The sequence below is a fragment of the Porcisia hertigi genome, chromosome 36, assembly GCF_017918235.1.
Source record: "Porcisia hertigi strain C119 chromosome 36, whole genome shotgun sequence".
Lineage (NCBI taxonomy): Eukaryota > Euglenozoa > Kinetoplastea > Trypanosomatida > Trypanosomatidae > Porcisia > Porcisia hertigi.
The window spans coordinates 2,578,482-2,594,640 of NC_090595.1; the positions used below are offsets into that span (position 1 = coordinate 2,578,482).

The 16,159-nt window shown below is 56.5% G+C and overlaps 6 protein-coding genes across 6 annotated transcripts; all 6 read left to right on the forward strand.

The window, feature by feature from the left end:
- Positions 1-1,254: 1,254 nt before the first annotated feature.
- Positions 1,255-2,295, forward strand: JKF63_00649 (uncharacterized protein; the record flags this gene model as incomplete). The annotated part of the gene is made up of 1 exon (XM_067896700.1): positions 1,255-2,295. The coding sequence occupies one exon, from the start codon at positions 1,255-1,257 to the stop codon at positions 2,293-2,295; it is 1,041 nt and encodes a 346-aa protein (XP_067752857.1).
- A 1,165-nt stretch (positions 2,296-3,460) lies between these two features.
- JKF63_00650 (uncharacterized protein) lies at positions 3,461-4,936 on the forward strand (the record flags this gene model as incomplete). The annotated part of the gene is made up of 1 exon (XM_067896701.1): positions 3,461-4,936. One exon carries the CDS (start codon positions 3,461-3,463, stop codon positions 4,934-4,936), a length of 1,476 nt encoding a protein of 491 aa, XP_067752858.1.
- Positions 4,937-6,835: 1,899 nt separating this feature from the next.
- Positions 6,836-7,603, forward strand: JKF63_00651 (uncharacterized protein; the record flags this gene model as incomplete). Its single annotated transcript, XM_067896702.1, has 1 exon — positions 6,836-7,603. One exon carries the CDS (start codon positions 6,836-6,838, stop codon positions 7,601-7,603), a length of 768 nt encoding a protein of 255 aa, XP_067752859.1.
- Positions 7,604-8,849: 1,246 nt separating this feature from the next.
- On the forward strand, positions 8,850-10,568 carry JKF63_00652 (uncharacterized protein; the record flags this gene model as incomplete). The annotated part of the gene is made up of 1 exon (XM_067896703.1): positions 8,850-10,568. One exon carries the CDS (start codon positions 8,850-8,852, stop codon positions 10,566-10,568), a length of 1,719 nt encoding a protein of 572 aa, XP_067752860.1.
- A 1,099-nt stretch (positions 10,569-11,667) lies between these two features.
- JKF63_00653 (uncharacterized protein) lies at positions 11,668-13,281 on the forward strand (the record flags this gene model as incomplete). Its single annotated transcript, XM_067896704.1, has 1 exon — positions 11,668-13,281. One exon carries the CDS (start codon positions 11,668-11,670, stop codon positions 13,279-13,281), a length of 1,614 nt encoding a protein of 537 aa, XP_067752861.1.
- Positions 13,282-14,702: 1,421 nt separating this feature from the next.
- On the forward strand, positions 14,703-15,350 carry JKF63_00654 (uncharacterized protein; the record flags this gene model as incomplete). Its single annotated transcript, XM_067896705.1, has 1 exon — positions 14,703-15,350. One exon carries the CDS (start codon positions 14,703-14,705, stop codon positions 15,348-15,350), a length of 648 nt encoding a protein of 215 aa, XP_067752862.1.
- Positions 15,351-16,159: the final 809 nt, after the last annotated feature.

The following is a 16,159-nucleotide window of genomic DNA, read 5'->3' on the forward strand; positions in this document are numbered from 1 at the left end:
CTGCCTTTCCCTTGTGGGGGACCCCTGAAACCCCGAGGACCACCTCAACGGCAATAGTGAAGTCGATAACTCGAGGAGAGAACATGTAATTCTGCACGTGGCCTATTTGCGCTCGTTTTCATGACTTCCCTCACCTCATCTTCTTGGCGAGGAGAAAAAAAGGGGGGGCCATCGCCAGCTTTCTCTTACCCAGCGCTCCATGGCTGCTACGCTGATGCGAACCCCACCTCCATGCATGTTTTTCTATCTCCGTCGTTCGTATTCCCTCTTCTTCAGCGGGTCTGAGAATGTACCTCACAGGCTGTACATACTTGTCAACACCAGCCTTTCGTCATCCCCAGCAAATATGCGGCCGTGCCCTCTCCCCGCCTGCTTTATTGTCCTCGTTTGTCTCCCCCTTCCCTTTCTCCCCCTCTTCTTCGCACCAACTCCATTCCCCCTCCTCCCCTCCCCGCCTCCCGCCTCCCCTTGCTCCCAATTGCGGTGCACGCGTGTATAAGTGAGGTAATAGTACTGGCTGCATTTAGCCCCCTTCCTCCTCCATCTTCCCCCTTCTTTCATAGATACGCAGCGCACATAACTTGTTCACCACCGCATTATCGACGTGCTTTCGCGCCCATTCATCTCTTCAGTTGTCTTCTCTTTCGTCGTGCACCGTTTACTCCTCTCATTTTGGTGGTCAGTTGGATATATCCCCGACGCCGTGCCTTCCACCACGTCTGTGTTCGCGTATTACAGCCGTAGCCCCTCCCCCTCCCCCCCCTCCCCTCCCCCTCGCCCCCTCCCACTCTCTCTCGCGTTCACGGACAACATATTCACCTTCGTGTCGTCTCATCATTTTGATACACACACACACCCCCACACACACACACACGCTCACTTCTGGATGTACTCTGCGGGTTAAAAATTTTCTGCCTCTGTTCCTAGTCTGTGGACCGCGTAGAGTACACCACCTCGATCGATGTGCAATACAATCCGGTCCCAGTACTTCGTCGTTAGATCCCCCCGCCCTTAGTAGAGCTCACCGGATCTCCTCTTTCCTCTCTCTCTTCCTGCTTGCCCTTCCCCCTCCCCCCCTTTCTCTTTCTCTTCCCTCTCTTTCTCCAAATTTTATCTCAAACTCATCGACCCACGCTCAACTGGTTACCTTTGCCTTCTCCGTGTCATTGGGGCGAGCCTTTACTCGTATTTTCTCTATAAACGACGTGACTGAGCAGCTCCCATTCACTCGAAAGAGAGAGCAGTCGGAGCCAGATGACTGCAACTCGAGATCGTGGACGCGCGCACTCCGATGCCGGCTTCGATGGCCCCACTTTACTGTCTGAGCAAACGGCGCTTTTGCTGGATTCATCGCCGGCCGAGATTAATTTTATTTATTTTCTGAAGCTGCGGTTGAGTGCGCAGCAGAGATCGACGGCACAGCGCAACTACTGGCGGCGAGTGCACCAGAAGGAGACGGATGTCGTGAAACCAAACATGACAGGAGGTCAGATCCGGGGAGGCGTTGTTGCTTCCACCGCACAGACCTCGACGGCCGTCGATGACAGTGGCATTCTCGAAGCATCCGTATCGGGGGCAGAGACGTTTCCGTACCATGGCGGCGGCGCAGGTCGCAACTGGCATATCAGTGGCAGCGCAGAGAGCACGTTTGCCAGCGCTCATGATGCGCTGAGGGCGGGGTCCGAGTACCTGAATACACCGCTCGGCGGCCCTTCCAGTCGGGAGACACTGACGTTGGAGACACCCCAGGGCTTCGCACCACACTTGACTGCGCATCAGCGCTCCTTTGAGGTTACGCCATCTGCGGTCTCAAATCGTCGCTGCACACCCACCCCGGAGGCGACGGAGTTCGCCTTTTTGTCGGCCGGGGAATCAAGCGACGGCGGGGTCGGCCACCGACGGATCGCTTTTGGCCCACCGCCGAGGGAGGACGTGCACTTGAGGCTGCTGTCGACCACAAGCAGCTACAACGCGACTGCGGCTGCCGCCATTGACGAGAGACCAGCGATGGCCTGCGGAAAACCGCAGGTTCCCATGGGCGTGGACGAGATGAAGGACGTGGTGCTGGTGCCGTGCCCGCACTGTGGTCGCACATTTGCTCCGAGTCGCTTGGAGCGTCATGCGATCGCCTGTGAGCGACACAAGGGTACTGTACAGAAGATGAGCGAAGTGAGAAACACCAAAGGTCTCAGTGGCCTAAAGAGGTCGGGCCGCACCGCTGCAGCTCCAACTGCAACTGATACAGCAAACACCGCTAGTTTCCCCCCGGCTGGCTTCCAGCGCTTGTCATCCTGAGGCGGCCTCTCCATGCGGAGAGGCGACTGACACTAAGCTCGTAACTGCGCAACGGCCCATGTCCCCACGCCTCCTTTTTTCCCTTTCGCTCTTCATGCCGGGGGAAGATTCTCTGGCAGTCATTGCAGCGCGGCACGACTTCGCACGTCAAATGGTGACCGGTCGGGGTATAGCGAGAGGCGATGGTGTAGTACACGAAACGAACATAACACGGTCGTCTCCCCGACTGAGTCTACACGTGCGTGTGTGTACGCATCTGCAGAGAAGACTCTCCATGGCGCGTGCGCTATCTTTTGTTTTCAATTTTTTTTTCACATTCGGACACAGAACAGAGCTCGTGGGGCTGGGCGCTTCTCCATATGGTGATGCTTTCTCTCTCTCTCTCTCTCTTTTGAGTTCCAGCTGACACTACCGGACCGTTTCGACATCAGGTTTCCGAGCATCCACCTCACATCGGCCCCCTCCCCTTCCCGTTTCTTGATTCTCTCCACACTCATGTGACTCTCACTCCTGACTGACATGTTTTCTTTCATCTGTTCCCTCTCTACGGTCTTGGCGTGTCCCTCCAGATGCGTAGAGGCTCTTCGCGCGTTTGTGCCCCGGCCGCCGCCTCTCGCGATGTCAGAAAAAAAAAACAAGTCCACCATTCAAGGCGGCATTTCACCACCGGTCAGGTGTGTGTGTGTGTGCTGCTGTGAACCCTCCGTGTTCACATTTCCTCTCACAGACGGGCTTTCCGCGCCCCCCTCCCCCTGTTGCGATTCGGGACCCATGGGAGGACTTCATGCTGACGCTCAAATGCATCGCACAGTCGTCTCTTCGAGCGGTGCCTCCCCTGGCCATCTTCTTTTCTCGTCGTGCGAGTCCATCACATTCTTCTCTCACCCCGGACTTCTCCACTTTTTCTCGTGCGTTTTTTTTTCCTGTTTGCGCTCAGCCACTCTTTCTCTGGTCACTCTACCAGTCATCCAAGGCTCCTGCGTCTGTGTTCACGGCGTCTGCATTGCGTTCCCCCACCCGCCACTTTCTTCACTCCCTTCCATTTCTCTGCCACGTAATCAGCGCTCTCCCCAGCCCTCTTCACCCTGGCAATTGCACCGCGTTGCCCCTCCTGGTTCTATCCTGTGCACCGTCTGCCTTTCGCATCATTCTCACCCACGTCGTTATGAGCGCTGTTGAGGAGTTTGAGGTGGAGTCTTTCGCGGTGCGCCAGAGGAAATACAAAGCCTGCCTCGATGAGCTCGCCGCGCTCAACTTGGGCCCCCAGTCTTTGGTCACAGATGTCGCGACGCTGCGTGAGTTTTACAGCAAAGACGAGTCTAGCCACGCGTCCTCTGTTCCTGTGGCGGCCGTCCGGCCGAACTCAACGGAGCAGGTTGCTAGGGTGGTCAAGGTATGTGGGAAGCACAAGGTTCCCATGACACCGCGTGGCGCGGGCCTTGGCGTTGTGGGTGCGTGTATTCCCTATGCTGGCGGTATCGTCATCGACACGGCCCTTCTGACGCGGATGGACTTTGACACGGGAAACTCGTGCGTGTGGGTGGGCGCTGGGGTGCGCAAGACGCACCTCAACAATGCCGCGGCAAAGCTCGGCTTTGTCTTTGGCCCCGACCCGGCTTCGGATCCTAGCGCTGGCGGTATGGTGGCAACATCCTGCAGCGGCATGTGCACTCTGCGCTACGGCACCGCTCGCGAGAACGTGCTGTCCCTGCGTGTTGTCACCCCACAGGGTGATGTTGTGCAGACACGGCAGGTGGTGCGGAAGTCCTCGGCTGGCCTGGAGTTGACGCAGCTGTACATCGGCAGCGAGGGTACCCTCGGCGTCATCTGCGAGGTGTGCTTCCAGCTCTTCCCAATTGAGAGGTACAGCTGCGGGGGTGTGGCCTTCTTTCATACGACGAACGCAGCGGTGCAGGCAGTTGTGGCACTCAAGCGGCAAGGCGTGCCTCACACGCTGCTGCGGTGCGAGTTGCTCAACAGGGAGGGTGTGGCCGCGGTTAACTCGTATAGCAAGACGAACTTGCCCGTGTCAGCGTGTGTACTGCTCGAGTTTGTGTCCAACGACGAACGGCGTCACGATACGCTGAGCGACTATGAGAAGGTGGCGGTGGTGTTCAAGAAATGTGGTGCACGGGAAATGCGATATTTGAAAGACGGAGGCGAGATGGACACCGTTTGGGTGGCTCGTCGCAGCTGCCTCTTCGCCGCCATACACTCCGACAAAGCAAAGGGTGTTCAGAGGGTCATCATAACCGACGTCTGCGTCCCCATCAGCCGCCTGGCAGAGTGCGTTGAGGCGACGGAGCACGACTTCAAGATGAACAACCGACCGTGCCTGATTTGCGCCCACATCAGCGACGGCAACTTCCATGCATTGATTCCTTACACCGACAGGGAGGACTTCAAGCGCGCCCACGAGTTGGAGACTCGCATGATGAGCCGCACCATCGAAATGGGCGGCACGGTATCGGGCGAGCACGGCATTGGAGTCGGTAAGGTGCACCACGCCGCACACGAGCACGGCGCGGTGCACATTGGCTTGCAGGAGACGATCAAGAAGGCTCTTGACCCCCACAACATTATGAACCCCGGCTGCTTTTATCCCTTCCAGCAGGTTCTCTACGCAACTGCGCACTTGTAGTGTGCGTATCCCCCCCCCCCTCCTCTTATGGTGTTCGTCACGTGGATCTCTTTCGGCGTGTCTTGGCTGCAGGACGCGTATGCGATTTTGCGTCGGCTGTTTGCCTAAGCGTCAATCTGATTTTTTCCTCCCTCCTTTTTTGCTTCGTCCAGTCTCCGCTTCTTCCACTTGTTGTGGCCACATGGGCCCCCGCTCCCCATTTCTCTCTCTCTCTGCTGCCATCCTGTTCACTCCGTGGACTGGACACAGCTGCGACTTGGACTCGATCGCACTCGCTCGGTGCAAGTCGCTGGCGCTGGATATGTTTCGATGACTGGTATGCCTTGAAACGCATCTGTCTCCTGAAATGATGAAGGCGAAGGGTGTCATGAGTGAGTGGGTTGATGTGAGTGAATGATCTCTCATGTCGGTGGGTGGGTAGGAGGGGGTGGGGGGGGGCGAGTTCAACCAACTCGGGTATCCACACCTCCTCGCGTGTTTTATCACTCGAGGCTGTGAAGCGAGAGACGGTCTCTCGGAGAGAACAAACGAAGGCCTCTGCGCCACGACGACGACACCACCAAAACCAACCAAAAAAGGGTCGGCTAGATGAATGCCACAGCTACCTTTAAGAAGTTGCGTTTGAGAAGGATGCGTAGAAGAGGCTCCCCTCCCCTCCCCTCCCCTCCCCGGTGTGCGCAAGGAGCGAGGATTACGCGGCTATCACACTGGTACAAGGTTTTATATTCAGTACTGTGTAGCCTCCCAGCAACGCAAACGAACTAATAATTGCCATGGATTCTTGCGTCTCACTCACTCGGTGCCTCCACTGTTTTTTTGTTTGAGGCGTCTTATCCCCTGTTTGACTTGTTTTTTTTTCTGCTATTTTTCCTCTCTCCGACAAAAGGAAAAAAGTATTCATTTTTATTCATTTGTATCGACCACCTCCTCCCCTTTTTTATATGCATTCCTTCAGATCACTCCCCGCTCTCCTTCCCCCCTCCCCACCTGACGTGCTCTCTGCATTCAGGAGAATGCCTATATTTGTTCATTTGTGTACTTGGACGAGTTTGTGTGCCATTATATGTCGCTGTACAACGTGAGTGACGTGCCAGAGGCCTTTTTCGGTTGCGATTTGGGTGCATGTTGTCATCATTTTTTTTTTATATTTTGTAGGCGGTATTGATCGCTTGTCCCTCGCCCGCTCTCTTCACGCATGGTGTGTGTGTATGTGTGTGTGTGTTTGGAGCGTCGATGCTTCCTCGACAAAAGAGCCGTCACCCCCCCGTTTCTCTGCTGCTTTGCCGAGTCTAGCTCGTTACTAACCGACTCTTGACTGTGCATTGTGCCTCTCGAGCTGTGTTTTATTAGTATTGAGATCGTCTGCGTGGTGAGAGGGAGTGGGGGGGGGGAGGCGGGGTGTCGTTCGTTCAAGGACAAGAAGGGGGTGGAGTTGTCCTCGCCGGTCAACCAGCGAATAACGTCCCAGAGATCGCCCCATCGGTTATGTAAAATATGCCCTTTCCATCTCTGGTGCGACCGCTTCGTCGCACGACGCTTTCCCTGACCTGTCACGCGGATGACAGCGCCCTTATCACGGCGTTCTCTTGTGGTGGAGTCCACTTTTTTTTTTCCACTCCTTTGCGTGCCCCTTGTGCCACCATTCTCCGGTTTACGACACCCTGCGCGCCCAATGACACACCACCTTGGCATACTATTGCTTCCTCGCGGTTTGGCGTTCTGTTCTGTTGGCCACGGGATGGCATGTATGCGGGTGTACGTATCCTCCGCTTTCGCGAAGAACACAGCCAGACACGACCCCTCACGCGGAACCACATCACATCGACAGTGCATTGGCCTATTTTATACCCCCCTTCCCCCTCCCCCCCCCAAAAAAAAAACACAAAACACAAGCAGAGGATGCCGTTCTGGAATAAGTACGTCTACACAAAACCAGAGGTGGATGATGACGACTTACCATTGCCAGAGCACCGCATCTTCGACGATGACGGCTGCATGAAGGAGGTGGACGCCGCCACCGTAGCAGCGGCGGTAGTCGCAGCCTGGCGAAGGTCGTCGAAGTCCTCCGACACAGCGGTAAACGCCAAGAAGTTGCCGGCGCACTCCCCCAAGACGCGCGCCTCTCTCCTCAAGTCTGTCGGGGCCAAGCCAACAACTCCGCTCCGAATTGCAGATTTGAAAGCCTCCCCCTCGCAGTCGCCTCGAAAGGCAGCGTCTCGCTCTTCATCGCCACACGAATCGGCGGCCAATTCACCCTCCCGAAGGCTGGTGCGTGCCGCTTCGCCAGAGCCTCAACCAGATGTGCCCACGAGAAGCACACCACGCAAGGCAGCTGCGAAGAAGACTCCTTCCAAGAAGTCCTCCCCTTCCAAGAAGTCCTCCCCTTCCAAGAAGTCCTCCTCGAAGAGGGCCGCTTCCCGATCACCCGCTCGCGCACGCTCTCCTTCGCCGGCGAAGCCCAAACCAGTAGCTAAGACGTCTGCCAGCCGTCGGCGCTCTCGTTCACGCTCCAGTTCTCGGCGCAAGGTCGCCGCAACGCCGTCCAAGACGCCAAGCCCTAAGTGGACGCTCGCTGCGTTGAAAGAGTTCGCGAAGGACAACTCTATTCAGCTGAGCGGCGCCAAGACAAAAGCCGGCGTGCTCAGCGCCATCCAGGGCTCCTCGTAAAGTGCGCAGTTACACCGAGAAGCTGGGTAGTGCCGTCTGATCGCGGTGCTGAGAGTAGAGAGGAGTCCGTGAGAAGTGGGGGTGGTGGCAGGCCAGCATTGTTGCAGCACACGCCATTTGTCTTGCATCACCCCATACCCTCTCCCCTTCCCCCTTTCTCCTTTTCTCTACCTCCCGCGCCTACATAGAGGGAGAGGCAAGGGGGGGGGGCACCCGCGCTTGTCTGTTATCGGGTGTGTGCGTCTGTGGCCTTTTCTTCGTCTCGTTTAGGTTGTCTGTTGACGTTAGATCTCTCTTTCTTGTTTTCTTGATCATCTTGCTTCCCCTCTCCCATGATGTGTGTTTGACAGTGCACTCTCGTTGCTGGGTGGCGTTCGTATGGTTGAGGGAACGTGTGTTTGCGGCGCAAAAAAAAACCGTAGACCTCCTTCTTCCCCTCCCCACCTGCCATGGGGGGGACTTATGCCTTCCTTCCTCGCTGTGTGCGCGCGTCTCGGTATGCATGGGAGTGAATGCGGGCCAAGACCCTAGATGTGGTTGTGCCACTACTCTTTCTCCCCCCCCCCCTCCCTTCCCCTCCCCTCCCCCGAAATTCTGTACACATACCATCCCTCAATGCAGCATCTCGCGTTCGGTCCTAAATATGGACGTCCATCGAGTGAGTGCATCACGAGGATACGACGATCATGAAAACACGTGCATCTAGTCGTGCAGAAACGCGCACACGCGCGTGCAGCATGTAAGGAGGAAAGGTTGCAGAGTAAGCGCTCCGAGTTGGGGTGGTGGTGATGGTGGTGTGTATACTCGTTTTGAGGACCAGCTCAGTCTCCCCCATCTACCACGCTGACCTTCTCGCTGTTCATTTGGCAGCGGCGTTCACCTCCCCCCTCCTCCTCCTCCTCCTCTTCCCCTTCCCCCACTGCCACCAGCACGCATTCTTGCTTCATCATTTTCTGTTGAGACGTATAATTCTTGTGCGTGTGTGTGTGTGTGGGGGGGCTCATCTACTGTACAGATCTAGAAGTAGACTTGACAGCAGGGCACCTGAACTCCAAGACGGTTGACTGCTCTCACTTCTCCTTCAATCCATGTAAACCTTGTCTATAATATCTCCCTTGCATTACACTGACTCACGCTCGCACTATCGCAAGAGGCCCCGTACGCAAACATCAGCGCTCGCAAGGAGGAAAAGCATACCCACGTGCGTCATGCACAACAGTCACGCCACCCTACTCACCCCCCTCCTATGTCAGTTCCTGAACAGCATGTGAGGAGGCCACCCGGCGACGTTGTAATCGACTGTCAGCATACACGCTATGACGTTGTACGTGCCGCGGCGCGCATGGTGGGGTGGACAGTGTGTGATTCTCAACCCGAGAAGTGTGTGCCAACATTTTTGCCTGGCGTCTCACCTGATGCCCTTAACAAGGTCACCGTACCGCCACACGCGAGTGAGGTGCTGTGGGTGGATAAAAGTGTTGTTCGTACCCGTGTTGCAGGACTGGCGTGCTACCAGCGACTCAACCATTACACCGCAATGGACGTGATTGCAAGAAAGGCGCTCTTGTTTCGCCGTCTGATGCAGCTTATGCGCCTTCAAACCACGGAAGACGCAGGGGATGGGTGCAGTGCTGGTGGCGCGGTGGCGTGCGACCCGGGTCGTGGTCCATCGACGTTGGGGCGCTTTCTCGCGCAAGCGGTGCCGGCCAGTTTCTCAAGTCTCACAGATCTCAGCCGCTTGGCCGCGTTCCGGCGGTGTGCAGGCCTTTCTTCTGGATCTCATCCAGTGTTTTTTATCATCAAACCCAACACAGGGTGTGAGGGGAGAGGCATCCGTCTCACTACTTCCCCCGAGGAGGACCTGACAGAGGAGGAGCGAACAGACAAGAAAAAAGAGTGCATCATTCAGCTATACGTGGACCGTCCGCTGTTGATAGGTGCTCGCAAGTTTGACTTGCGGCTTTACGTCCTGCTTGTTGCCGTAGTGCCGCAGCAGCACTCGCGACGCTCCTCGGAAACGCTATCCACTTCTACTGGGCACTCAGCTGCTACGATCACCAATGGGGACCAGGGCTGTCTTAACCCCACAGAGGTGCCCCGTGATGTACAAGGCGTGGAGCTTTACGTGCATCGTGAGGGTATTGTGCGCATCTGCGCTGAGCCCTACTCGGCGCCAACGGAGGAGAACAGCTGTGAGGCATCGCGGCATTTAACCAACTACGCCGTAAACAAGAGTTCAACCTCCTACGTGCCAGCCGCCGACGCTGTAGTCGTTGAGGCCAATGACAGCGTCCACAATGCTTTAAAGCAGGCAACGGTGGCTGAGGACAGGGAAGGAAGCAACAAGCAAAGCCTGGCTGCGTTTGCCTCTTTTATCGAATCTCTCCAAACCCCGGGCGGGTGGCCGCGTGTGCGGCGCCGCATTGACGAGTGCGTCGTCCTCACAGTTCTTTCTGGTGTGGAGGTGCTACGGCGTGAGTTGATCGGCGCTGGCGGCACCCGAGGCCACCGCGCCGATGGTCGCAGCTGCTTCGAACTACTCGGGTTCGACGTGATGCTGCGAGAGGAAGATTTGCAGCCAGTCTTGATGGAGGTGAACCACTCCCCATCGCTGTTCTGCGACACCACTTTCGACTTTGCCGTGAAGAGTGCTGTTTTGCGCGATACCTTTCGGTTGCTGGAGACGCACATGCCTCCATGGGGACAGCACGAGGGGAACCCAAAGAGATACGAGCTTTGCGTGCAAGGCGAGGCTAAAAGACGGCTGGAGCGGCAAACAGACATGCTGGTGCGCGGGGCTACCGCGGAGCCGTTTGGGTTCCGTCGCCTATTGCCTCACTACATTGCGGGTCGCAGCGCAGACGGTGCTGGGGAGTCTGCAGACGCAAGGGACATGGATGACTGGTCACCAGCGGAAAGAGCGGCTCAGCAGCGCATAGTGGAGCTATCAAGGCGACTTCGTTGAGTCTGGCGGCCTCCCCCTCCCCTTCCCTTCCCTCCCCGTGCTCGTGCGTCTCCCCCCCTTTTTTCACCCTCCCTTCTTCAGTCTTGTGCAGTTTCTGCGATCTGCTCTCTCACTCCCTCACACGACTATAATGGGTGCGGCTCCTTTTTTCTCTTTTGCGGCTTGTCTGCTCGCTCGTATTGGCACTTGCCTTGCTGCGACCGCTTATCACGTTTCTGAGCGTTTCGGCAGTGCCCCCGGTACCGTTGGCGGTCCCCTTGGGTTGCTCATACACTCAAGACGACCGCCCCCTTTTTTTTGCTTTTCACGCTCGTGAAAATGTGTCAGTACTCCCCCGGATGGGTGTATGGAAGAAAAAGGGGCGTATGGTCGGTCTGTGTGTGCACGTTGTACTGAGACTTCACCTCGCCTGGTCTTGTGTCTCTTGATGGCACTTGCGATGACCTTCAAGGTCTCCTGTGTGCGAATGGGGTGGGTGAGTTGGCTTGTCTGTCGCTTTGAAGTCGATTCTCATGGGGTAACATACGAAGCCTGAACGAGAAACAAACAGGACAGGGGAGACGCAACGCAAGGAAGAAGCACTAACGTCATACTCTGGCCCCGATTCTCATTGAGAGCCCTCTTTGTTCATGTTCGTCCCGTCGGTGCTTGCTGGAGGAGGAGGGGGGTGGGGTGGGGTGGGTGGGTGGGCAACGCGCGACTGAGGTGCATGGTGTGCGCCTCTGGTTCTATCCTGAGCCCACTGGAGGGTGCCAGCTGGTTAATTGAGTCGCTTCCGCAGATAGGCCCCCCCCCCCTAAGCACGCATGGGCGCCGTAGCGAAGCCAGTCCTCACCGAAAGTGCATCTTCTACGTCTTCCACCAAACTTATTCTGCAAATCCTCCTCTGCTCTTTTTTTTTTGCCTCCCGCCCCTCAACGTCGTCTCTCCTCTGCGCGCTTACATCGGCGGGCGTTTGTCTTGAACACATATATGGCTGTGTGTACCTTGGGGTGTGCCCATAGTGCTTCCTGTCACTTGACTGTGTATCATCAAAGCCCCCCCCCCCCTCCACCACCACGCCCGTGCCTCCGCTGTTTCTCCGTGACGTGTGAGGACCATGCGCACCGTCAAGGACGCGGAACTGCTCCAGTACATGGTGGCAGGCAGTACCCTCGCTGATATCGTCTCCTCCGAAGAGGACGACGACTACTATGACGCCTGCTTTGATGCACCCGAGGCGAAGGCGGAGGGGGGTCCCTGCATGGTGGGGCCGGGTGGGATGTCCACCGGGACAGGCACCAACGCCCAGGGTGCCGCGACGTCACTCGCTAAGTTTCAGCCCGCCCAACACAAGAACGCCGATGCGAAGGTGCTCAATAGGATCCGTATCGATGATTACTATGACGGCCACAACGGCGGCTCCAGCGGTGGTGCGTCATCGAACCAACGAGTACTAAACGAGCTACGGAACATGACCATGTCGAGCCGCTTTGTTCAAAATGCCGGCTCGAAAAATGTGGACCGCTCCGAGCGCGCCACAGTTGAAAATGTGCTCGATCCCCGCACCCGGCTTATCTTATACAAACTTGTGAACAGCGGCATTCTGCGAGAGATCAACGGATGCGTCTCCACTGGCAAGGAGGCGAACGTGTACTACGCTGTGAGCGGTGATGGTACTCCAGCCGCCTTGAAGGTCTACAAGACGTCGATTCTTTCATTCAAAGATCGCGATCAATACGTTTCCGGGGAGTTCCGTTTTCAGCGCTACTGCAAAAGTAACCCGCGCAAGATGGTGCGCACGTGGGCTGAGAAAGAGGCGCGGAACCTCATTCGCCTGCAAGACGGCGGCGTCCTTGCGCCCGCAGTGAAGCTGCTCCGGCAGCACGTACTGATTATGGAGTTCCTCGGCGAGGACGGATGGCCGGCGCCGCGTCTGAAGGAGGTCAAGTTTCCCTCCCTGAAGGCGCTGGACAAGTGTTACCTTGACCTATGCTGCACTATGCGCAAGATGTACGCGCGGAGTCATCTGATCCACGGTGACCTCTCAGAGTACAACTTGCTGCTCTACCGCGGTCGTGTGGTGGTGATCGATGTCTCGCAGTCCGTCGAGTACGACCACCCACGCTCCATGAACTTTTTGCGGCGTGATATCGTCAACGTCAACAGCTTCTTCCGTTCGCAGGGACTCAAGGAGCTCTTCACTTTGCAAGACCTTTTCCATTTTATCACGGCGGATCCCGCGAGAACTGGATGGCAGCGTTGCCAGGGCCCACCAAACGACGAAGAGCTTATGGCTCGACTGAAGGAGATCCGTGACAGCTACGAGGTGAGTGGCGCTGCTCCAGTCGATGCGGAGCAGGCAAAAGTGGATGAACAGGTTTTCTTAAACATCGCTGTGCCCCGAAGCCTGAACGAGATATCTGACCGCGTTGCACCGAACAAGGAGGTTGCTGTGTTCGTCCAGGGCATGACAGCCGCACCTGCGGCTGCACAGGCGCAGGACAGCGACGACGCCGACAGCGAAGACAGCGAAAATGGGGATGTCGGGGACTCTGATGTGAGTGGTGAGAACCCACCGGAGAAGACGAAGGCGCCCCCCCAGGCGGTGCTGGCGAACATGACCAAGGAGGAACGGAAGGAGCACCGGAAGGCTGTAAAAAAGGCCAATCAAGAGAGGCGTGTAGAGAAGAAAAAGAACGGTGCCACAAAGAAGGGGAAGGGAAGGCGGTGAGAGAAGTGCGAAGGGGCAGCGTTTTTTTTTTTGGGGGGGGGGAAGGCCAACCTCGCATGCATTTTTACATCCTCCGCACTGCTCCCCCCCCCGCCCCCGATGCCATCACCGCTTCTGACCTGTCTTTCTGTTTGTGTCTGTCTGTCTGTACATGTGTGTGTGTGTCAGTGACGGCGTGCTCTGTGCGTACGTTTTTCATTTGTTTCGTTACCTCTTGCGCATATTTCTGCTGCTACCGCTGTGTATGGACTCGTATCTGTGAGCTCTGGCGCCCTGTTCTGCTCGTGTCGTGGCGGTGCCACTAAGTCCCCGCCTCTTTTATTCTCTTCTGTCTTTAAGTAAATATGACCATGTCACAGCCAGGAGAGGAGAGAGAAAAACGTGTCTGTGAAAAAAGTGTGTGTGTGGACACATCCAGCGCCTCGATCTTTACAAGCGCCTGGTTGCTGGTGTGTGCCTCCCCCCCCTCCCTCCCCCCTCCCTCGTGGGCGTTGTCGGGGCTCTTGAGCGCTTGAATACGTGTAACAATTGCGTAACTACATGCCTCACTCTCCCCCTCTCTTTGCGTATGTATTTGTATGTATGAGTGTGGGTTGGTGCCTGGCAGCTGCTAATCAGACTATGGAGCCCCCCCTCCCCCCCTCCCCCCCACGGCGCCAAGCATCCACTCAGTCACACCCACGCGTAAAATGAAACATCCAAAAGAAGATCATCGATTAAGCGAGTCAGTGGAGTTTTTTTTTTTTGGGGGGGGGGCACGACGCGCGAGGGACTGCTGGTGGGGTCGCCTGCGAATCTTGAGAAGGACAAAAAATTAAAAAGACTAAAATATTTTAGTACCAACGGCGGTGTTACTGTAGCCGAAAGCGAAGAGATGAAAGAAAAAAGGGGGCGCCCCATTTCTGTCTCCCCGTGTGTGTGTGTGTGTGTGTGCACATGCTGTGCTCGGTAAGCAGGCTGAGTGCGCTGCCACTGCCGCAAGATCTTCTGGAGTCGAGGTGTCCCAGTGACGTCTAGTGGGGGGATCCCTCGGCGCTTGACCAAGAATAAGTTTTTTCGCTCTCTCGCTTATTGCCCACCTCGTTGTTCACATCCCTTCACTGTTTGGTTGTCCATACGGCCCTGCCCGTTGCGTGCTTGTTCTCAGCAGGCGTGCGAGCAGCCCTGTTCTCGATCCACTCTCTCCCCCATTCGCCCCCTCCGCACACAGACAGGCAGAGCCAGTAGCAAAGCGGGATCGCGTCAACAGTGTTTGCCTACACACTTGGGCCGTCTTGTTTACCTGTAACGGTCGCCTTGTCTTCTGCTCATCTCGCCATCGCGCGTCGTGCACTCAACCACACACACAGACACACACACACACTCCGGAACACAGGAGGTACGCCATTTGTCGAGGGTGATCGCTGGTGCTGCACGACGCGATGCTCCGCTTATCGACCCGGCGGCTTCTGTTTGACAAGCTAAGCCAGACGAAGCTGGGGTCAGAGGTGCTCGCCCAGACGCGCAGCGAGATGCGGCACCTCGAGCGCAAAGACAACGTGCTCATGCGCTTCATGACCCGACGACGCCCGATCGATTACTTAGCGATTGAGGTCGACGGTCCCATCACGAGAGAGCTGCATCCATCTTTCCGTCATGTCAAGAACTGCATTACGTGTTTCTTCTTCGTACCATTCGTTGTGCTGCTGGTCTCTGGCTACCTCCAGCCAACGTACTACCTCCTCGTGCCCACTGGCTTGGTGCCCTACGACCATTATGTGCAAATGTGGTCCTTTTCGAACTGGGCAATTTTGTTGGCGGGGCAGCTGTTCTTTGCGCTGGTGGTGTACGACTTCTCTGTGTATGTGCGCTACCCAGTGTTTGCATACTTACTAGCTCCAGCTTATCGTAGGATGGGTTGGTTGCGCCCTCCCCCACCTGCAAGTCTCACAGTAGAGCAGCTCAAGGCTGGTGTCCCTCGCCGCGTGCAAGCGCGTCCACTTGGACGGCCTCTCGCCGAGATGCGGAAGGAAACGAAGACATCGGCAGCAGCGAAGGCGGTTTCATTCAGGCGCACTCCGCGATCGTGATCAGTGTCGTGTACTGCTGGCTTAGCGCAGGTGCTGGCAGTGTCGATGCCGCTATCTCAAGTCGCTTCCGCTCAGCAGCGCATTCGCCCATAACAGGCAAAGTCAGTTGCTTGGTTTTTTTCATACTCACAAATGTGCCTTGCGTGAAGATAAAAGAAACACACACACACACTGTACACACTTGCGTTTTGTGTGCAGCATGAGCAGAGATAGTGCCGTCTGGAACTGAGGTCGTTCATCGGCTTCAACCGTGGAGCCCGAATCTTCGCCGTCGGCGCTCTGCGCACGGGCCGTATTCCCGGCGTATCTGTCGCATTTGAAAACCGGTTGACCCCACATGTTCCCGCGGCTCATCAGCGCATGCTATTTTTTTTTTCCGTTTCACCCCGCCCCCCTTCTCGTCTTTGTTGCTCCACTGACTTTTTCGTTCTCATCCACCGTTTACCCGCTTTTTTAAATACACTCGGGTTCCTCCCCCCTCACACACACACACACACACACACACACGTACGTGTGGGCTCCTTGTAAAGTTGTTTCACGCCGTGAGCGTACAGCGACGTTGCAGTCGGTGCAGTATTTTGCCTGGTGGTGTGGGGCTTTTGCAGGCGGCGAGTCTTGGTTGTGTTGTCTGTGTCGACTTTATATATAGGGTCTCTTCTAGGCTTCGGAGCCTTTGCGCTCTCATTGTCTGCGGCACGGCTGTCGTTTCTCGGAACTTCGCCTCCGCCCCCCCCCCCCCGCCAACACTCAAGCTCCCCATCTATCGACGCTCGGCAGCCCCCCCCCCCCCGCTTTCACACACCTCGGTT